This window comes from Rissa tridactyla, chromosome 15, assembly GCF_028500815.1.
Source record: "Rissa tridactyla isolate bRisTri1 chromosome 15, bRisTri1.patW.cur.20221130, whole genome shotgun sequence".
NCBI lineage: Eukaryota > Metazoa > Chordata > Aves > Charadriiformes > Laridae > Rissa > Rissa tridactyla.
Window position 1 is genome coordinate 14,707,641 of NC_071480.1, and position 24,058 is coordinate 14,731,698.

Sequence of the window (24,058 nt, forward strand, 5' to 3'; positions counted from 1 at the left end):
TTCTCTGGGATTTAGATTGATTAACAAACCAGACAACCAAGTGGGCAGCATACATTGAGCCAGAACTCTGGCTCTTGTAAAGTCGACAGAGCTTATCTGGAATCAGTGGAGCAAAGCCCATTTTATTCCATTTGCCCAAAGAATAAACATATGCCATGTCAGAAATAGAACAGTTGGAAACAATTGCTGCATGGGATGATGATGAAAAATAGCTGGAGAAAGATATCAGGGTGATTAAACGTCCTTAAAGCCAGACGGCTGACTTAAGGCTGTAAATGAGGCCAGGCTGGCATTATGGTGGAGTCATCGGTGTGTGCTGCAGTGACACGAAGGTGCACTTGGTAACAGCTTCCCCAGCTCTGCATTAGGTGAAAGAAAGTCGTAGTTGTTTTAAATGGGAAAGAGAACTGGTAAAGATGGCTCGTGAAATGAGCTGTTTAGAAAAATTGAGATAATTGCATTTGGGTTCCGCTGAAATTGAGGATGCTCCGTGTTTGCAATTGCCAATCAATTGAAATAAATTTTATTCTTTAGAAGAAATAGTGTATTTTTATGTATTGGAAATACAAAATTTAAAGTATTCAGGGAATGTATTTACCTGCAAAGAAATTGTGAATTACTTTTGAATCATTTCATTATAATCTCCCAACTTGGTAGTATGGTGTTTATTTCAAGATTTTCACAGTCTCAAATCTAGCTTGTTCTGTTCTCTTGAAATGTGGACTAATTTTGAAATATCTGAACTGAACTTAACATTAAGAAAGAACCTGTAGTAAGGCCTAAAAACTAAAATACCTACTTCTCAAAGGAAGCACATTAAAAATTGTTCTTTTTATGTGTGTTGGGAGGACATGTATGACCTATGCTGTGTGACAACCTGTAGCCTCAGTCACGTGACGTAATTCAATTAAAATAAGCTTTCCTTATCTCAGAAAGAAAAAGTTCTTTCAGATCATTGATAAATTTTAATGGGAGTCATATTGTAATCAGGAGCTAATTTTCTTTTCCCATTATCTCCTGCCATTCTGTGATATGAGAACACTTTGTTCTCTACAACGGTCTTCACTCAGAGCTTTGGTTTCTCACAGAAGCAATTAACTAGTGAAGACGTTGGATCTTTGTAGACATCTTCACCGAGGCAGGCAGGGGAACAAATCCCGTGCCCGAGGACGGGTTTCATTCCAGCTTAATGTTCCTCACTTACCCTCCTGCTCTTGCCGCAATGCACATCAACAGCTCCTGTTACAGATAGGGATTTAAATTCAGGAAATGTGGCTTCATAGAATCGTTCATCCCACGCTATATTTTAACACTATGGGCTGTCTTAAACATTAAAAATTTATCATTGTGTAAAGTCTTTTGATTTTTAGATGTGCATGCCTGTCTCCTCTTTTATGATATTGTTTCTTGATGCCTGCCTTTCTTGTGTGTCTGTATTTAACATTGGGCTCTGCTTTCTTTCATTGACTTAGAGCTGAAATATCTGGCTATAAGTTTTATTTCCTCTGTAATTATATATGTTACAACAGAAAAAGAAACCCAAAACAACCTACGCCATTCTAACTGTTGGTTTCCCTTTTCTTACTAGTTTGCTGTTTTGTGGTTCATAAGAGATGCCATGAGTTTGTTACCTTCTCTTGTCCCGGGGCTGACAAGGGACCTGACACCGATGTAAGTACATTGACATTCAATATGTTGCTTTTACACGTAGATTTATGTTACATCTAACTGAGAGAATGAATTACAAACAATATCAATGGGCTCTTTATGACAGATTACTCTATGTCGTTTTTAACAGTTCTGAAGTGAATATTTAAGGACTGTAAGATCTATTTTTGCTAAGAAAATTAACAATGAATGTGTGACCAAGAACAATATCCCTCAGAAGGTGACAACCCTGAGGTGTTTACTCAAGCATGAAGTCAGCATTTTATTTTTATTTGCTTTATGTTGGATGTATTTGATACTAACAATTCCCAGTAAAGGCTGAGGCTTTTTCTGAGCTTTCTTTATATCCATCTTCTCTGAAGGGTATATCTTCAGAGTTGACTCTAGTCCTTGTCCTCTCTGCTCACAGGGGTCTATAGCTCCAGTTGGATGACAGTTTAATCTTGAGCCTGGTGGCTTATCTGAGACAGGTTTTTGAAACAACTATATTCATGCCGGAGCTAGTATACCAGTCAGGATACACCCATTCTCTCTTGCTCTTTCAATATGTCTATACACACGTCGCATTTTTGGTCAACGACCAGTTTTTACTTCCAACACATCTGCTTGCATGGCGAGACACATGTAGAAGAATTTTGTGTCACCCTGCTGAAATAATAAACTAATCTTGTTTGTTCACATAAAAATAACATTTCTTTGGGTTTTATAAGTCCCACTTTACAGTGAAGTAATTTAACATCTGCTTATGGGAACAATACATTCCAAGTGTTCTTTGTCTGAATGGCTCTGTTTTGTTTCTTATAACATATTCATGCTCTAGATTGTAGGCTATTATCTCCTCTGATGAAACACACCAGAAGACTTTTCTTGCTAGGTTTTAATGAGCTTCTCATAGATTGTTTTAATATGCTAGCCATGAGATCGATGAACAATATATGGGCAGAAGCCGCAAGGAGTTTTGGAAAATTTAAGATGTTAAAAAGTTTCCGTATTTTTAAATTTAAATACAAGGAAATGTCGAAGAACTGAGAAGAATTTTAAAAACAGTTTATTTTTTAAACTTTTCACATAATCTAAATTTAGGTGCATCAGAAAAATGCTTAAGTTAGGAGTGTAGTTACCCTATTCAGTTTCTCCTGGTTAGCTGACAGAGGTAGTCACTTCCAGAGAGAAACCAGGTCTTGGGTGACCTCAGTCATACCTGTGGTTGGTCCTTCTCCTCTGGTCGCAGAGACACTTGAGCGAGGGTGAGATCTGACAGTCTTGTGGCGGCACACTGAAGTTGGTGGCACAAACACTGCTGTCTTCAACATCCGTCTCCTCTTCCTGACTTTCCCCCTGCCCCTCCCCACTTACAGAGGGGTGACCCTCAGGTGAGCCTGCTCCTGAACAGCACCTTTCCCCGGAGATCGTCGAGCTTCAAGTTCTACTGCTTTGGCAAGTGCTTACAACAGAAGCAGCTCCACAGTACTTGAAATATCATTGCTAAAATCAACTGAATGACATTAAAAATATAATTGTGACCAAAGCTTTTCATTTCACCCTTCCATCTTTTTCTATATTCGGTTCTGGTAACTCATTAAATGCTCCATAATTTCATTTGTATCTGTATCTCCAGCCATCTTTTTCTTCCTACTCAACGTTTTTGCACTTAGCTCCTTGTCTCAAATTTTCTTCATCTTCTTCATCTTTCGTCAGCCATTCCTCCTGCAATCCTGGTTACTTGTTGCCATTTAAGAGCCATGACGCCCCAAAAGAGCATTGACCCAAAAGTGAGATTGAGAGTATCTAAGCGAAGGGCCCTGCTATCTACGGATACAGTCACCAGAAGTTAAGGACATCCATAGATCAAGTCACGGAGTAAGATTCAAGAAGTCATCATTCAAGCATGGAACATTTATATTGATTACCTGTGCAAAGACATGGATATTGCCAAAGGTTTATTAAGTGTGTTGAAAGAGACCAGGGTGTAGGAAGTGCCAGCGCAGCCGCGATGCGTTCCTCAGGAGTTTGGACAGTTATTCAGGGCCGTACATAGAGCATCTCTTTCCACTTAGCATAGAGCATGGCTTTCTTGAAGGAAGTCACTTAACTGAGCCGAGGTCAATTTTTATGACAGGAGTCAAAGGAAGAGACTTTTGACAATAAGGTAGTAGTTAGAGCACTCCCTTGGAAGCCAGCGCAGCTGCTTACGGGCACTCACAGAGCCTCTCTAATGCAGGAAGGAAACCAGTCCTCAGTCTGGCTTTGCTCATAGCGTTCCTTAGTGCATTTTATCAAAGGAGACTCTACTAGTAAAACAATCATGAAGGCAGGAACAAGAAATTAAAATTATTCTTCATACCCTTCCTTTGCTGAAAGTTTTTGAATTCTTTAAGCTTTGAAGGGAAGTATGGAGATGGACTCTGTTTATATAGTGTAACAGTTACAGTGGTCTTTTGGGTTTGGAAGTAGTGAAGTGCCTTGAGCTACAGAAGAGCTAAAATCTAGGTCTCCCCTGTCTGGGTGAGTGTTCTCATTGCTAAACTATCGTGCGGAACGCAGGAGGCAACACCTGCTCTCCCCCCACCTCCCATTTCTAAAAGAAAGTAACGATAGCCACTACTTCTTGTTGCGGTCCAGATGACTTTAGGTGTAGCGGACCCATTTGCATCCCACTGGATGGCATTCGGGTGATTCTCTGAAGTCTGTAATTCTCCGTACACCTTCCATGTTGCGTATGTGGGCAGTGCCAGTACTGACACTGCCTGTGCTGTCTGCTCCAGGACCTGCTTCCCGAGAAACTCTCACCTCCAGTTTATTAGGCAAAATTTATGTATCAGGTGAGTGACTGTTACTACCAAACTGAGTGAAGGTCACCATCACCAGATGGGAGCTGAGGCAGGCGCTGGGGCCTCATCACCCTGATGTGCCTTCTCTATCTATAGCAGATGGTTTGACTCTTGAAAGTGTTCTTGATTATTTCTTTTAAAATATGGATTCATCAGGCTTTTTCTGCTAAAGTTCATAAATAAGAACACACGTTTGTGTGTGAGACCATTTAATTATATCGAGAATCTCTTCATCGCTATAGAATCTGTTATGTGGCAGGTTTTTAACAGTCTTTAATATTGCTGACTCCATTTCATTATTTGTCTTTCTGGCCTTGGTGATTAAATAAATCAGCCTAATGCCTTATTTTAGTATTTGGGTTACCAAATGATCATTTTCAATATTGACACAGAAGCGATATCTCAAAAACACTCTGAAGATTAAAAGGAAACAGAAAATAAATATGTTTTATTAAAATTGTGCTACATTAGTGGGTTCTATTACACAAAGAGGATTGTAGAATGTTATACTTCAATTTACTGAAATGTTTGACTCCAACGTCTGCCCTTGTACAGTTCAGTAACTACTCCTATCCCAGTTAGTACAAAGCTTATCATAATATTTAGCAGATTTTTAAATATTAAAAAGTCCTTTTCTAAATTACTTCATGCAGATGCACAATTAATTTGCATACTCAAATTCTCCAGTGTGTTTGCATGATGTAACCTTTCCATTAATTGTAAGAGTAATGTTGTCATTAATAAAATTAATTTTTCCAGAGCAATAATTATATATTATAATAATTATATATTATAATGATGTTTCTTACATATTATAATAATTTTAAATTATCGTGCACTGTACTTTTAGCATAAATGAGGCAACCCTTACGAACACATCATTAGAATAATTATCAGTTAAATTTGTTTTCTTTAATAAAGAGAATCCAAAGTCCTAACAGCCAGAGAGGTGCCCCGCGATGGGTGACGGTCAGGGTTGGAATGCAAAACATTTCAATATGCAAAACATTTCCCACTCAGGAGCAAAACCGCCTGCAGCAGCCAAGGGAGGGATTTCTTGCAGGTAAGTGTTCACAAACGTCCCTGCTGAGCCCGGCGGTATCTGGGACACGATGGCAAGGACTTATTTATAGATTTGTCTTGAGGCGAGGTAGGATGGCACTGGCGCTACAGCCCTCCAGGGGCGCGCGGAGATTCGCAGCAGCGGGGTTCGTTAGTGGGTTAGGAAGACTCCAAAGGAGAGAAAACCCATAATTTTTAGAAACTTCATTCTGACTTCCATGAAAGCAAAATGTGTGCCTGTGGCTGAAGGGCGAGATCGAAGTATATCTTGAAAATAACGCTCTTTTGAAAGAGAGAATTGAACTACTTTAAAAAGAAACTGTGTATAAAGAGTTTTCGATCATGTAGTTATTTTCAAAACTCTTTATAACCTTTTTTGGCTGCAGCAATCCCCTGCAGAAAGGGCGAGCTCCACTGACAATTTTAGTTATTTCTCTAAATATATTTAGCAGTTGCAACAAAAGTTATTTCTTAATTTCTAGATACTTAAATACAGTCAGAACAACAAAAGAGATTTCAGACTATACTATCCACAGATCTTCTCTTATTTCCTAGCCTTTCTTACATGCCGTATAGCTAAGTATTTAATAACTTTTGGCTGTTCAGCTGTATAAAAATCCTGTGGTCTGTATCACGCTAAGAATAGTGGTGTAATAATATTGTCTCTTCATGTAACATTTTTATTTGCTAGAGTATTCTATTGCTGAAAAAGAAGGGATAAATTCTTTTTACTGCTTTAAAATTAAATGCCTTAATAAAGGTAAATGTAAAAGAGACAAAAGCTTAAAATAGCCCTCTTTTTGCTTTACTCAGACTAGATAGAATGTGAGGTTGCAAGGTCTGCGTTTGTGCCAAAAGGAAAATAATACTTGGGAATACAGTGTTCCTCCTTGACTGGTGGTGAAATGATAGTGTCTGGGGAACAATATCCTGTTTCAGATGAAATAAGAATTCACACAATCAAAAAATTTGACGTTTCCTTAATACTTGGCAGGGTGCAAGCTCTGATGTCTGAGTGAAATACCAACTCAAGAAGTAATTTTGTTGCTGTCTAATGGCTCTCTGTAGTTTGAATAGATATTATTCATCTGCTCTCCACGGCCAGCTCTTTTATGGTGATGCTGTTGAGTACCATTTCACAGCTCCTGCATTTCAAGCCTGCTGCTTTTATACCCTGAAGCTACCTGAAGCATCATCTCCAATTCAGATACTTGTTTTTGGAAGATTGCTTGGTGTTCGTAAAACCTATTTTAAATCATTGATGAAATGCTTTAAAACTTGAGTAAATTACTGTGAAAATGTAAGAGCAACCTCAAAAATTGACTGCTGCTGTAACTAGCTTTATGAAGATGTGTTTAATATTAAGGAATAACTAGTCCAGTTTCTTTCAAAAAGGATACTTTAAAATTGAGAGTTAAATCTTTGTTACCTTTGTTAATGGAACGTAGTGACCAGACGGTGTTCTCAAACTGCACGTGTTTTATTAAAATGTTCCTAATCCGATGCCACATAGAATTCAAAAAAGAAATCACCAGTAATTTAAAATAGGTTTTGGCTGTATTAATGTTTTTCAGTACAGGTTTATAAAACTTAATATAGAGTGGGCAAGAACTCAGGCATCACTGCCTCTGGATCAGCACTATTTTCCTTTCAGGTTTTAATGATATGGGATCCAAAGGAGGTTTATAAGCAAAATAAATAAATAGAAAGAAAAAGTGAAAAAAATCTAAATGAGAGCAAATGACAGTACAGTCAGGGGAGATTAAGTCTGACTTTTCTCCTCAGAATTGCGGCGCATTCTTAATATTTAAGCACCTAGAAGGGAATGAATGGGTGAGATACGGATGCAGGCTTATGCAAAACGGAACAGCAAAGCCATCCCGTCCCGTTTGACAGGGAAACTGACCTCACGGGTGTTGAAGGTGATATAGATGGAAAAGATTTTAAAGTTGTAAGCCTCTTGATATTGAAAATAATTGGGAGCTTTATTATCTTAAGCACATTTGAAAAATGAGTCTAACTTTTAACACCTGTGAGGTTCTGCGGGATGCTGCGGGAGTTGAGTGTTTTCATCAGTGGCTTGGATATTGGAATAACGTATAGCTACACAATTTACAGCTGGCGGTAGGGAGGGCTTACAAGAACTCTAGAGGACAATATTTAAGTTCAGAATACAGTTTAATAAAAGAAATGGGAAAAAATAACACTGGGGCGGGGGGGAAGGGGGGAATCAATGTGACCTGGTAGCGATGGCACCGGTGCAGAAGAAAATCAAGCAGGTCTTTTGTGGGTCAGAAACTCAGTTCTGGCCAACAGTGCACCTCTGATACAAAGGCGATGAATTTCCTCAGGGATAAGTCAGAAATGATTATTCCTTTTTTTTTTTTTTTTTAGTAAGGTATTTTATGTCGAATTTTGCAGCTCTTACGGGGAGGAATTTAGAAAAGAACTAAAATGTTACAGGCCTTTGAAGCAGCACATTTGAATCCTTTGCATGTCTCTTGGTTGTAACCAGGTATCATACGGGGAGCCTGGGGCAAGGGGGAATTAAATATGTAACAGTGAAGTTTTTTTAAGTGTAATGATGGGTAACGGCTGCAATGGGTTACCAAAACTAGAAATTAAGATTTTTGTTTTGGGGTTTACTTCTCTAAACAGCGCTGTAGGTATTATCTGTGCCCTCATCAGACCTAGGGGCAAGTCGAGATGAGTCCTGTAAGGCTCCGTCGTGCCTTTCATTTTATGGTTTCTATGATTTTAGAGTTGGGAGGAGAAAGACTGACCCGCAAACATCCATACGCAGGGGGACCAGTGGGAAATTATCATTTGTAAATTGTAATTTACAGTATGACAGCGGCAGGCTTGGGTTTGGCCGTGGGCTTGGAGCAACACTTATGTCCACATTTACTGGGGTATTACGCTATTTGGTTTGCCAGTAGCACCTGGGATACAAATGGATCTTCCTTGTGTGACACCTCTGTACTAAGCAGGAGTAAATTAATATAATTGGGCTATGCTGGGGCGTTTAGTTTTCTTGACCATGTTTATTTTCCTGTTCGGTTCCAGGTAACACTGAAAATTAGGGTTTTTTTCAATTTTGTTTTTTTTTTTTTTTGCCCCCACTGGCCTTTAATTACGCTTCCAGACCGTTTACATGTAGGAAGCTGGTTTCAGAGTAAAAGAAGGTAGTGGCTTTACTGGTGTTGGGGATTAAAAAAACAACCACAAAACAACAAAACAAACAACCCTCATGAAAAGAAAGGGCCATAACTGGAAGCATAGTATTAAGACTTACTGTAGAACTAGTTAAAAAAGGATTTTAATCACAAAGCTTTGCAGTCTTTTTCCAAGGATAATGAAATGCAGCAGCAGGGCATGTCTGATTTACTTTTAACCATTTGGTTGTTTTTACAATCAAAAGCAACTATTACCTATGTTCGACATCATGAGTGACCTGAACAACAAACAAGCATCATTGATAAGTAGTATAACCACCAAGGTTAGGGTTCGTTTTTTTTTTAAACTATTGCTAATCTGAATTTTGGATAATAGGCAGTCTTGTCCTAGAAATATTTTCTTTTTAATTAAAATAAAAATCTTCTCACTTCGTCACAGAAGATCCACAAAGGCAGGAAGATCTGGCAAGATACAGTTTACTGCTTGCCAGATTAGCAAAGCGCTCTCTTAAAGAGAAGCCGTTTGAATTTTTTGAAGTGATTCTTAAACAGCTCTGATACAATGCCTTTATTAATCTTTCATTGTATACCCTAAACAAAGAAAATATAAAGCCCCCTCTATTTACAAACTGAGATACCAACTCAATGTGTTTGTATGTCTAAGTTTTCTAATTAGGAAAATTATTAATCACAATGACTTCGATTACAATAGGCATTATTAGATGGGGAGAGTAGGTAATATTCTTATTATGAAACATTTAAAATGCAAACATCCTTCTGTCAAAATACGATGTTCCTTGCTATATTCCTACTTCCCTTTCCTAAAAAGCTGGTTCTAGGTTACCAAAATAAACAAGATCACAGTCAATGCAGTAAGTACTTTAAATCAAATTCTACAGGACAGCAAGGGTATTTTTGTCACAAAATCAGGTATCTTATTTCTTGTGATTACCCTGACTTCTGAGTCTCTGCAGAGCGTTCAAAGTAGTTTATGGAGAAATAAAGGTTTCATGCTTAAAATTTTGACCTCAAGCCCTTAAAAATCAACTGTGGGGGAAAATTGCTTGTGTAACTTCTCTGATTTGTTTAAATTGTTTTTAAATGGTACTTTGCGCGTCTATAATGGCTCATTATGAAATACGGGTATTTGAGTATGTTGACAATGAATTTCAGTTTGAACAGAATCAGTCTTGAGGAGACAGAAATTAAAGAAGGAAGTATACCAAAAAGGGCTCTGTATATATTATATTCTGCTCAAATTCAGCCAGCATCTGGAGGAGGTTCATGTATACGGTAGGGAGAATGTGCCTCAGTTTCCTCCATCAAGCGCGCTTAGACTGGTACGGCATCTTACGCCCCTTGACATTCCTTCTCCCCTTACCGGATACTTCAGAATCCAAGTGCTATTTTCCTACCCATCTCAATAAATAAAATCCAGCCATATGTCACCCTCTCCACCTTATGTTCATCACCAGTTGGCAGGCGCTGCCTGTGTTGAGAGACGTGCTCCTCACCTGCCTGTGGGTGGTTTCCCACGGTGCAGTGCCCGTGCCCAGCTTATTTACTGATCAACCCCGTCGGTGCTCCTGCAGAGACGGGCTCTAGTTGCTGTTAGCTGGCTGTACAGCGGTGTTCACGGCACTGCTCGCCTAAATGCCTTCATTTTAGTAGCTGGAAGCGCTTCCCGGGTTACTTGAAAGCAGTTAATGTACTGGACTATGCGTTTATCATCTACTGAGAATACATTCGTACCTTCTATTCCTACATTAAAGCGCCGGCTCCTTTTATTGAAACTGCAGTGGCTTTTAAGCTAGAGTGAATGATCCGCAAGAAAATTAGAATTAAATTACAAAGGAACAGGTTCATGAACTTTCATAACTACTTTCTAATCCTCACCCCTTCCCTCGGCCCTACAACGCAATCCCGGAATCGACTCTCCGAGTTTGTCCATCTGCAGAGGATGAATGGAAAAATTTGTGCTGCATTATTGAAAAGAGCTGCCTGAATCCTCTCCTTGTACGCGCCCCGCTCGGAGCAAGTGCGCGGTGGGTGACCGCCTACACAGAGTGCGTGACTCCAGAGCCACGGCTGCTTACGTCTTCCATCGCAGCCCTTCAGTGTTTCAGTTTACGGACCTTGCACCTGAGACACTGGATATGTAGTTTAACTGGCTTCTTGTTACAGTCTCTGAGCTTTGAAAGTTCATAGCTTTGAAAGTTTTTTATTTATAAAGAATATCTTTTTTATTTTCCCAATCCAGAACAATTCAAATGCTGAATAACTGTATCATAAAAAGTTGGAATTTATATTTTTATTTTCTAGGCTTTTGCTATACAATATACAGTATAATATAGATGATCCTTGTAAGAGTTAATGGCTAAGCCGAGGCAGTACTGCTGAGAGAGACAGGAAATTTTTATAAATGATGAATCTAAAAATATCAGTGATTTTCATAAGTTAGCATTGGAGAACAATTATTAGGCAGCGATATTATAAAAGCAGAACTCTAAGCAAAGGTATTTCCAGTGGCAAAAAGAAATCTTGTTGACAGGTTTGCAGTTTTAGTGGCAGTAACTACAACGGATTAAGCAATCTGCCGGGTGCTAATTTCACGATCAAAACTTTTTCTAATTCCTCAAGCTGCAGATGACATTATTCCAACAGCCCTTATTCTCCAGTTCTTAGAGTATATTTAGTTGTGCAATGTAAGTTAAATTTAATTATTTCCTTGTCATCTTATACTTACCCTTCACCAAAGTTGTGTCAATCTTTAAATTGTACGTAAATATGATAAGACGATACTGGGGTTCATGGGGGAAGAGTGCTTAAGACTTACTAATAATCTGTTTTCTTATGTGCGATACCATGTGTAAAATGTACCATAGACATTTCTATCAGGTTCCACCCCCACAATCATGTGTTTAAAAAAAAAAAAAAGAAAAGTCTGATTATGGCATACTGAACTTATCAGCCAGAAGGAACATCCACAGTCACAGACCACTGAGAAAACCTTGCAGAATGCCAAACGATTTTAGCACTCTGTGTTTTTTGAGGTGGCAGTTCTTACACCAAAATTAGATGAAATCTTAATTTGGAATAAAATGAGTGGGCTAATTCTGAAAAGCACTGTAGATCCCATATGCTACAAATAATTCTAGAATGTGTCACCAGAGAGCGTACCTACCTATCTTTGTAAATTATTGGTAGCTATTTCCTTGGGGTGCTGGGAGAAGTTTGCTAATGACTGCTGAGTTGAACTGCTGTAGCCTTTATTTCTTAATATAAATCACACAACTCCAGTACACCGCCTACGGGGTTGGCCAAAAAAGAACAACTTGTACTCTGCAGGAGAGAGCCAGTTTCTTTTATCCAGGTGTTTTGACCCTGGAATAGAGAGATGAAAGAGGCAGGAGGAGCAAGGAGGGGAGGGGAGGCAGAGACCCATCCCGACTGCAGGAGAGCAGCCGCCATCCCCTTCCGTTTGAACTCTGTTTATCGAACGGGTCCTGACGAAGCATTTGGGTAGGTTTGAACGAACAAGGACAGCTTGGTTTCATTCTTGGGCATTCTTTTAATTATTTTTATTTTTGCTGCCCATTATTGGGGTGATACTCTTAAGAGATGCGAATAGTTCACAGATTTTTCTTCAGCCTTTGGAAAAGATTGGATTTGTCTTGAAATAGCCGGTGATATCAGGGAACGTGTATTAGACAATATAATTGTCACAGAATATATTCTTTTTTTATAATTGGTCAGATTTTTATAACAACATAATGAAACTCAGTACAAACAGATTTTAAACCAAGTGTATATTACCTGCACTGAAAAACAAAATCCTGATGCTTCTGTTGAAGTAACGTTATGCCAGTTGCGATTTCTTTCGTAATTTGATTTTGGCTGTTCCCTTGCAAATAAATAAACTGTAGCGTGACCCGTGTAATTAATGAAACTTAATCCTTAAAGTACCAGTGATCATAGGCTGAGCTCATAAAACTAAAAGCAAAAGCGTATAATAAATTCCGGTAATGAGAACTTAATAGATACAAGAGTCAGAGACTGATTTATTCTTCTTTCTTTTTGTCCCCATGAGAAGGCTACCTGCTGAACTAAGGCTTGAAAGAAATTTCTCTGTGTTGGGAAAACCGTTGTAATCTGTAACAAAGCTACCTTCGGGTCTGTCTCTATGGCAACAGGAGCATCAGACCAGCAAAGAATGGACCAGAAAGGAGATAAAAGTCTTTATAAAAATAGTTATAAAAAGTGTATGCATAGCTTTCACTGCTTTTGTTTCTTTTTTTTTCAAAATTAAGAAAAGAAGGGGGGGGAAGCCCCAAACTTGAAACCTGGTTATTATGGTAGCTATTTAGATTAGACCCTATGGGCACTGGAGGACTAGTAGAATAATAGCAAATGATTAACTTTGTGGACATCAAGAAGAGTTTATAAAAGACAAAGTGGTCTTTCTGTAACTCCTCTTAAAAAAGCATTTTCTGAATCTTTTTATAAAAGTGATTGTAAGATGGGAAATGATAGATCTTTTGGTCTGCAAATAGCCTGGTTTCATTGTCACGGACTATTTTTTTTTTCTAGAACAGTTTTCTAGAATATTTTTTTTTTCACAGAATCACTTGAAATCTGGGATTATCCCAAATTATTGTTTTCTTCCCAAGAAGATTCTTTGCATCTAATTAAAAGTAATTTGAGCCCTGCAATCCTAGCATGCAACAGGAAGAGGACCTGGCTATCTCTTCTTATAAATAGCTTTATGAAATCCTTCCTTAGTCAAAATCCACTTTTATTTTTCAAGGTCTCTGTTAGTACCTACAGATTGACCTACTTACAGGGAAACGAGTCGTGTTGTGTTGTTAAATCTGAAGCCTAAAATCCCACTCCTCAGCGCACATTAATGGCATTCCTTTTTTAACATATTAAAAAGCTTTTTACTTCACTGAATTAAAACAAATAAGCATTTTAATAACCAGAGACTTTAATTTATGTGATTGTTCTCCAAGCCTATTCGTTTTGTCATGTTGACCTCGTTTCTACCGAGTGAAATTCAGTTCTCGGTCTTGAGTTTAATGAAGTCAGTGCTCTGCTTTAAATTGGGAGCTGGAATAAGGGAGTCGAAGCTGCTCTGCTGCGTGCTGCTGCCATCCTCGGCTGATGTGCCCATGGCTCCCAAGCGGCGCTGGCATCCAAAGGGGGCAAGAGGCAGGAAAATGCTTTTGGAGAAGCAGAAGCAAAAAAGATAGGAGGACAGTGAAAAAAAAAACCGCAGTAGAAATGAAAGCAGTCCCGTAACTTTTAGCAGAAACATATAATCCCTCAGAGTTTTGTTTAACATCTGTCACTTGTATCTTCATGTGCCAAGAGCATGATTGGACCATTCATGAAAATAAAAAGAACTGTGCAATCAAAAGACTTTGTTCAATATTCCTGCATAAAGGGGATTTGCGATAAATAATATGAAAGACTTCAAACGCAAATGGCTTTATATTTAACATGCTTAATTTAGAAACATGCCACACAGAGGTAAAACTAAGAGAAGTAGAAATACACAGCCCCTTTTTTTTACTTGCTGGAAGCGCATTATAGAATGAGAGGGGTAGAAAATGTTCTATTCTACCATTGCAGATTAATCCTTTGCTCTTATGTGAGAAGGTACAGCTGGTTACTGATCTTACAAGCTCAAATCAAATCAAAGTGTTTCCTAGTGCTTTGTATTTGGCAACAATAAAGCCCTGGGGTCAAATGAGGAGACTGCTTCTGCGCCAGAACCGATACCTGAGCTGCTCCAGGCACCCTATTGAGGAGATACGCCGTACGTCCAAATTAAGTCACTTTTGAGACATAATAGTCCAGAAATGGCTACTAGAATAAAAGTTTATTTTCAAGTAGTTCTAAAATGAATGAGGAAAAAAGTACCATTGTAATTTTTTTCACATTAGCTTTCATTGCTCTGCATTTTATTTTTTTAATCTATCTGCTCCTGTCACAGTAGTCCATTCACTCAGGTTCATTACTGCTTGTTTTGCCAATACTGTTGGGATTTGCTCCAAGAATTTGGGTTATTAGTCACTGCAATAAAAGACCAATGCATCTTAATCAATACAGCCTTCCAAAATTAAACACGTCCTGAAGTTGTGGTTCCGAAGGGTCTTATTTAAAAATGAGGTTCCTCCTTAATAAGTAGAAGATTTTTTGTCATCTGAGGATGTCACACATGAAGATATCTTCAACATGAGATTATTATTGTTTTTTAGTTAAAGCCCTTTGGCAAAATTTGCCCTAGTCTAAAGAGGATATGAAATTCCTCATCCGTGCACGCACATCTGCCATACACGCAGATATTGTTCATTTTACGTGCTCGTTAGTGTTTGTGTCCGCCAGCAGAGTCAACGGAGCTGCAATTAGGCACTTGGTTCTTTTGAAAATGGGTGAGGAATTGGTTGGATGGTCGTATCCAGAGGGTAGTGGTCAATGGCTCAATGTCCGGATGGAGACTGATGAAGAGTGGTGTCCCACCGGGGACCGTAGTGGGACCAATACTGTTCAATATCTTCATCAGTGACGCAGACCGTGGGATCAAGGGCACCCTCGGCAAGTTCACAGACAACACCAGGCTGAGTGGAGCGGTTGACACGCCCGAGGGACTGGATTCCATCCAGAGGGACCTGGGCAAGCTCGAGAAGTGGGTTTGTGTGAACCTCATGACGTTCAACAAGGCCAAGTGCAGGCTCCTGCATCTGGGTTGGGCAACCCCCCGTGTCTCCACAGGCTTGTTTTTCAAGGGAAAACTCTATAAAAGAGAGGTGCTCTGAACTAAAAGTGCTAGCAGCCGAATTTTGTAAAATGTACTGAATGCAAAATACTGCTTTGGAAATCTTGATGGTAAAGACAAATTCAGGAAAAGGCCTCAGAAGCAGTGGGTTTCTAGGCAATTCTAACATTAGTACAGAATTTGCATCTAAGTCAGTGGGAGTCTTTTCAGTGCTTAATGAACTGTGCTTGATTTACACGCTTGGTATTTAAACTGTTTCTTTAACAGAAAAATAAAGAGTATGTAAGATCGCGACTATAATGAAACCTAAAAATACACAATATATACTATGTTACATCTATTCCTTTCAGGGCGCTTCGGAAAATGCTGATGATGTAGAAGTGTGCAGCACCTTGTACGAACTCACAGGCAGAAATACCTTTGGCTTTGGTGGCGGTGGAATGATCACACTCTGCTGCTGTAGTAACGATGTTGAATGATGCCTATAAAACCGGATAAAAAATTTATAGTTCAATTAGGAGAAAATGGAATATGAAATGATGCTCTATGTCTGTGCGACCACTGTGTGATCTCTGTCGAGGACTACCTGCGCAGGGATGAGCTGGGCACTTGCTGCAAAGTTTATTGCAGTAAACGCGCCTTTAGGCACCACGTGTTTTGCCTAAAATATGGTGTTACACAGTCACCCCTATCTTTTTTTTTAAGCTTTGCAGCTTTTATATACATTTTCTTCACTGTGATTAAAAAGAGGTGGAAGTGTAAATAAGGCCAGTGGCAGGAAAACGTTGGTTCTAAGAACTTGCTGGAATAATAATGCAAAAAAATAGATGAGGAAAAATGTTTTAACTGGATTTCTCCAATATCCCTGACCTTGTGCAAAATTATCCAAGTATAGTCAGTTTTAAAAAGTCTGTTAATGCTATTCTAGCTTAAAGGATAACAACTTAAAAGTGAAGTCTGTCAATAAAGGGAGGAAACTAATAGGTAGTAATCAAAAAACAAAGAAAAAGATTGCATTAAGACCTTGCTAATGATGTTTCATAATTAGATCTCCTTAATGGATGGATGGAGTAATCTATTTAATCTTAACTATAGTTTGTGGTAGAGTACTATGCCTTATTTTATTATGTCTCTATAACGAAAGAACCGGCATTACTTTTATACGAAGTACATTTTTTCTCAAAATGCTCTCTTTTCTCAGTTTACCAGACATTTACATATCGCCTTGTGAAGTTTTTCCTTATTCTCTCTGATGGGACTGATCTTTTGGTCCTTTGATGGAAAGGGATATTGCAGCAACATCCTCAGTTATGCAGCGAGTTTTTCAGCCGTGTGTATTTTCAAGTATACGCTGCTATTGAATGATTTATCCTTGACTGGCATGCCTTATGTTGAGATGTTCTTTATCTACAGCCTAATTAAACTAAATCATATACCGTCTGTGTCTAGTTCAATTAAAATGAATTGGACAGATTGACCTCCTTAATACTCTTCAAAGCATGTTATTAGTCTGTACAGTCCCTTCAAGATAAATTATCATCTCTTGAGACAATGCTTACTGTCTGCTTGAAAAAAGTTTGAAAAAATACCAATCTGCATAACTGAAATGATACAAAAACGTGTCTTTCCACTTAGAACAGGAACTTAAACAGTAAACCCCATGGAAGTTCCATCAGGTGCAAGCAGGAATACAACCACATTCCACCGCCTGTGCAGCTCCTGCTGATAACAACCTGCTTTAGGTTGCATTTCATTTTTGTATTCGTGTGTGCCCCCCCGAGATCATGTCTGCTTTCAGCTTGGCCCTGCCCGTCTTCACTGCTCCTTTTTCTCCTTTGCTTCCGGATTCATTACATCCTCAATTTACCAACTTCCTCGTGCCTAGTTCAAAGGTACTTTCTGCATGTTCATTTCTCTGAAAATCTAATGAAAGTTTCTAACGAGGTTTGTGATTTAGGATTTGTTGTCTTTCACTACTAAGCAGTCTTTGACACACTTCTTCAATTTGCATTCTACCTCAGCTTCTCTCCTTTGAGGTCTTTGCTTTTTGGGTGGGGTTTTTTTGTTTGCTTTTTGTTTGTTTGTTTGTTTTTGTTTTCCTAACTAGCGTTCATTTTCGTGTTCCGTACCTGCGCATCCCCTTCCCCCCTTTCCATGGGTCTCCCCCAGAGCTTCCGCTCCCACCCTTTTCCCGTCCCTTGGGTGTCACTGTTGGAGCTGGCGTTTTGGCATGGTTTGCACTATGGCAATGATGATGGCATCGTCATTGTTCTGTTCCGATGCTCAGAAGATTGTCTTCAGAGCTCTTCAGGGACGTGGGGGTCTCTTGTACTGGGTGTGAAAGGACCAGTTGTCTACAAACAAAGAGCAAGGGTGCTCTTAGTAGAGATAGAATATTTTACTTAGCTAACAAATCAACAGACAGAATGCTTCATGTATCCTGACTTGACAAATGTTCCATACTTTGTGCATAAAATGAGGAGACACGAAAGATCTTCAATTATTTTTGCTATGATAAAGTAAACTATTATTTTTGATTCTGCTACTATTCTTAAAGGGATTTATACTTGGCTGGACATTGACAGTGGTATTTTCTTTAAGTTCACTTCAGTGGTTTTGTGCTATCTTTAATGAATTAATTATGCTTTTAACACAATAATTTAACCTTTTATTACTCTCTCGAGCCTTAACTCTTCTCTTCTATTAGGCGCCTGATCAGGAGCTCATCTTTAGTCCAAAGCCACTATTTTTCCCATGTCTATGCGTGCAGATGGTGTTTTATTTCTTGCTGGAAGTAGTCTCTGCAGAAGATGCTGCCAAAGTATCTTCATTAACTAGCTGGCAGAAGTTTTTAGCAATTGACCACCTTTCCTTCAGATAACATCATTTTGTCTGGAGAATCTTTTAGATTTTTCAATGGCCTTCAGAGTTCCTTTGCAGCCCTCCTTTGTGGAGTGGGGAGGGGTGAACACAGCAGCGCGCTACAGGTCTCGTCAATGAGAATGAGTTTTTTGGCATTCCGCTAATTATAATGTTCGTCGTTCGTGCAGGAGAGTGAGTTACAAAAATGGAAAAGACAGTGAAATATACAACTGGTTTTTATTCTTCAGATTAATTTGTTGAAAGTAACTGTGGAGCAGACTTAAAACACTGTCTGTCTTAACCAAACAGTTCTTCAACAGCACGGTTGCAGCTAAAGCACCTGGTGAACTCTGCGCCGTTACTGGCCTGGGTTTCCCGGGGGGTATTTCACTGCCCTGACCTTGCACAATCCTGCTGCATCCAGAATATCCTCTGTGGTTACATCCTGAGGTGCTGTGACTGTACAGTTGTATTCCACAAATTTCTTTAAAACATATTTAGTGATATTTTAAAGGGAATGTCATTATTCTGCAGACAAGAAAAATGTTTATTTGTTTGTGATACGGAACAACAGAGAAGACAAACAGTATTTTTTTTGCTGTTGCTTTGTGTGATTGAGTGAAGGCTCATGGGAGTAACTGTTAAGCACTTTGAATTGAAGTTTGAGTTTTAACTACAAAATTCATCATCCTGCAATAAAGAGGAAAATTAAATTTCGTTGTCAATACATAAGATGAAAATTTGCTAAAGCTAGATGTTACTGTGAGTAAATTGAGTTTGAATTCATTAAGAGCCTAGAAACAATCATCAAGTCAGTAATGAAGCAGTAGCAAACGCAAAAGCAGGCTTTTAATATTAGCACAGATTTTGTTGAACTTGTTGCTTGCTTCTTACTGCTACCTCTTTATTTTCCAATTTTTACCCGATTTTGTAATGAAACCGCATATGGCTTGTCAGGACACTTAGTCCATCCTGCAGCTCAGTCTTTGTCATTTAAACCACGTTACACCAACTAATTCATCTGACGGCTGCTTTCTCCTGACTGTTTCCCCCCAAGTCAGAAATTCAGTCTGGGTTTGTGCCGAGGAATTCCTGGTGCTCCTCAGCCTGTGCCTGCTCGGAGCTGCCGCGGCACGGCCAGGAGTGAGGTGACACTTGATATTCCTTCAGCATCTCTCAGAAGCCTTCAAGGCACTCCACAATCATCCGTCCTCTCCCTGTCCCTGCTCGATAAGGACCTCAACACAGGTGTTTTACAAATTGGTAATTGGACACAGAGAAAATGAGTCCTGCCTGGATCATACAGCGAACAGGACAGAATTCCCGTTTTCCTGACCTCAAATTCATTCTAGGCCCCCCGTGCGTGTCTGGAGCTCTCTTTGCCTTCACAAAGCACTGTGAAAATAAACGGTATTTGCTTCTCATCCTCAGGAAATGTTTACGAGGATGGGGTTTTTCCTTTTAGAGGAGAGGGAATTGGAGATTTTCTAATCAAGAAGAAACCAAATCCCTTCCTTAGTAAAGGCTCCGTTTGGGTTATTAGAGTGCGATATTTCAGGCATTTATTTTAAGGCCATGTGAGAAGACTGTATCTTTGAAAGATACTGAATATTTAAAGTGAGTGTTCTAAGATGTTCTGAATTCGCAAGGGACAGATTAATAACTTCAAGCTAAAATATTTCAAAATAAGAAAGTTATATTCCAATGAGTTTTTTTCCTACTTAAAATAACCCAGCTGTGAAACTGGAAGTATGTGGTACTAAGTGTTCTTTGTTCAGCGTTTAAAAATAATTCAAAACCCCAGAGATCTGGAAGCAGATGTCTGTGCTTCAGGATTCGTAAGGCCCCAACAATGGGAATATCTCATTGTCAGCATACCGATTTCATATTCATGTAGCACCCATTTATTCCCAGAAAAGTTTCTTTTTCCCCTGGTTAGAGCATCGTTTTTAGAGATAGGGGTTTTGCGGTGGTGTTTTTAACTTGATCTGTGTGCTTGGGCTAATGACTGTTCCAGTCTGATTCAGCCTTCTCAGAGGTACAACAGGCATCTCACCCTTTGTACCGTTAAGGTTGTTTCCAATCGTTAAAAAGCCAGTGGAAATGATTTTGAGATGGGTCTTCCCACCGCCCACCCAGCGGTGCCTGTGGCTCGGGCGGCTGTGCTGGGGACAGCAGGGAAACAGAGTTTCTCCCATGGGCGCGTGGGAGATGCCTCCAGCCTGGAGTTACACAGGATCCACGAAACGTTCACCTGCAGGCCGAGGACGTGCTGGACTCTGCTGCGGGCTCGGAATGCACTAAAAATGGTAATTGCCTAATACAACGTTGGTCTTCGCACACAAGTGCCCGAGCCAAGCCCAGCGCGTTCGCTGGATGCGAAGCGGGACACGCGTACTCTGTGGCAGAGCAGGAGGCGCTCAGGAAACTGCTCTTCCCACACCGCTCTTCCCAGCGTGCCATTAGCGTGACATCTCCAGTTTTCGTGCTTTAATTTTACTGTCTCATTTCCCTTCTTTATTCCTTTGTCATAGTTTTTTCTCTCTCAGTTCTAACCCATTTGGTGACTCCATATGGATATGCCCCTCTTCGAACCGAAAAGTTACATTTTTAGATACATACTGCCATTTTAACCTGCAGTTACAAAAATAAATTGCCGTTTTATTGGATTGACTACTTATTCTAAACTGTTCATTTCATGGTGCTGTGGGCATGATAACTGAACCGGTAATATTTGAACACAAATACATGTTTAATCAAGAAGCATTATATAAAGCTTTAGGGTAAAGATTAACAGGAAATGTTTCTTTTTCATAACACTGGAATAATTAATAGTTTTGTGTAGTGTTTTTCATCCATGGCTTTTGTCACTCTTCATTTTTCAACCTGCAGTTTATGTAAAGACAGTTATAATTGTATACATTATTCTCTGGAGAGGGGATGTTTTTAAACACATAATCTTAGTTAAGAAACATTCGGTATTTGTATTTCAGGCATTATTTCAGTCTGTGTGTTTGACATTTCTTTATTTAACAGCTTTGATTTAAAGCTTTGATTTAAAAAGTACCTACTTCACCCACAGTGTCTTTGATTAGACAGGCAGGAGAATGTTATCCTGTTGTTTTTATCGCAGTTACTTAGTGCAGTTTTGAGACAGGCTGAAAATAAACTATTATTTAATTGCGTTAAATTAATTATATGTAGGTTTTTTTCAGGGAAAGTCTTGAGTGAATCTCAAAGAAAAGCAAATAGTTAGGCATAAAGCAGTCTTCCCTGCTCTGGTTCAGGTTTCTCTACTCGCCGTACAAAGCCACCCTGCACGTGGGATGAGGAGGCTGGTGGAGACCCCAGGGCGAAGCTGGTGTCTCCTTCACGGGGGCTCTGGGCGGGGGTGGTTCGGCGTAGAGGGGGGGCTCCTCCTGTCATCCGCAGGGGTGGAGGCTGCAACTTTATCCTGAGCACAGCTCAGATGGTTTTTAATCCAAAGGGGACCTGAGGACATGTCATTTCTACCTACTGTTTATTTTTGGGAAAGAAGCTTTTTCAGCACTCCATGTCCTGAAGGCTGTAGGTAGAGCACAAGTATACGTCTCATTAAGCACACAGTATATTGACTTTATTTTATGTATTTGGCTTTATGCTTTTGGGGGATAATAATTTTACAGAAAGTGGATTGCTTATTCTCCGTACTGTGAAATCAATGCTTTGCATGCGTTACTGGCTCTGTAGGTGGCCTGCTTTCTAAACTCTTCCCAATTTAGGCCATCAAATATGTTATGTTGGGTCCTGACATTGTTTAAAAAAACCAAAGTCCTGCAGTGTTACATATTTTAGGACATACAGAACGTATCCGGACTGATAGTGAGTGTTGGGTCTGAAACCTACTATTACTGGCAGACTACAAAGAAAGTGTAAATGTTCAGGTCAATAAGAAGGTTGAACTGCGTCTAGAGCAGAAGTCGTACATAAGTGGTATATATATTGACAGGGTAGCTGGTAGTGGAAGGAAAAACGATAGGATAATGACTGGATAAAGTCACTCATATGGTTTTAAATCTATACCTTATTAGCCTCTGTCACCACCCATAGATCATGAGCGCAGATGGATGTGATAGATGTGAAGCACAGGCCAGGAGGAGGAGCGCAGCGACGTAGCCATGTCGCAGGGAATATGAAAACACAAGTGCACAGCTGCTGGACTTTCAGTTCCTACCTCTCCATCACGCACACGGCTCGAGTCGTGCTTTGGGAGCATTTGAGAATTGCTCTTCTTGCAGTGATTTGGTGGGTGAGGCTTCAGTTATTTTCTTTGTTATATAAAATGTAGTATAATACAAAAAGTAATAATGAGAGGAGAGGAAATCTCACTAATGGTACCTGCATTCAGTCTGTGAAATAAGTGGCTCAGCAGTCTTAGTTGCACAGATAAATGTCATATTTGATCAAACCTGTTGTGATTCTTTCTCTTCTCGTGCTCTTAGTTGTAAGTATTTACGAGTTTGCTGATAGACAGGACTGCCAGTTGCATAGCGTAAAATCTCTGGATAATAGCTCAGTGCTTTCCAAATAAAATTGTTTTGTTGTTGATTAAAAAAAGAAGGTGGGAGACCTTTATTTTGCATTTTTTAAAATTTATTTTTGGGGTTCTAGAACAGCAGTTGCTTGAAAAATCTTCAGAAACCCCCCTGGCTATGCCAGTATAACTTCTGCTGAGAGGATGTGACGTGGCACATCAAAAACCAGGTTTGTGGTGACCTTTGAAACTGCCCAGATGACTCTGTGAGAAAGACTTCCACTGCGTCTGGCGTTGGCTAATGACTTAACTGAATTGTGCTGGTTTCTGTAGGACAATGTGTTTTGGAGTCGCAGCTGGCTGACGGGCTCAAAATTGACACTATTTCAAAGAACTTTTTGATAAAAACATTATTACTGTGATAATAAAACATCTCTAAATGCATTAATATAGCTTTACAAATAGATAGATCATATTATCCATAGGGATAAGAACGTTCCTCCCTCTGTATATGGAAAATGGTCTGGTTCTTTCAGGTGCTGCTACATTATAAATAAAAATGCTCTATAAATGCAGCGTAGAGCTGTGTTTATACTTCGTGTACTTAAACTTTTATTAAGCTGTGATAAAAGCTTTTCTTTTAATGTTGTATTGCTGTTGCAGAGTAGCCTCATTTGTTGTGCCTGACGTGAAATATGTAAAAAATAAAAATAATAAAACAAGACCTTGCTCTGTCATGCTTAAAGTAGCCGTGGGAGTTGAATGGAATGAGACTTGATAAATTAATGATGCTAAGTGCTGAAGTAAAGTGGAAAAGTGATGAATGTAAGTAGAGAGGTGCCAGTCTTTAATACTGTGATTGACGAGCCGGGCACATAGGTAATGGCAGAAACTGTGGGCAAGGATATAAAGTAATAAATGAATTTAAAGCAATCGGGTGAATTCGGGACTAACAGTAGCAGTGGTTAATAGACACACATTTGTTTCAATCACTTTAAAAAGTATGTTTACTTTAGGGAAGATAATATGATTTTGTAAATATTTAACACATTATTATTATGGTGTTTTATCTTGTAAACACGTGTTATATTTTACTGCAAGTTTAATTTGACTATTTCTGCCTAACGTTTATTTTGAATCTACATTTTTGTTTCAACTTGAACTA

The 24,058-nt window shown here is 39.2% G+C and overlaps 1 protein-coding gene across 2 annotated transcripts in view; it reads left to right on the forward strand.

Annotated features, from left to right (window-relative positions):
* PRKCA (protein kinase C alpha) overlaps window positions 1-24,058 on the forward strand; it is a 153,209-nt gene that overhangs the window by 58,307 nt on the left and 70,844 nt on the right. For both annotated transcript variants that reach the window (XM_054221442.1, XM_054221443.1), the window contains exon 3: window positions 1,589-1,671. In XM_054221442.1, the coding sequence (XP_054077417.1) occupies window positions 1,589-1,671 (83 nt within the window). The remainder of the gene's footprint in view (window positions 1-1,588; window positions 1,672-24,058) is intronic.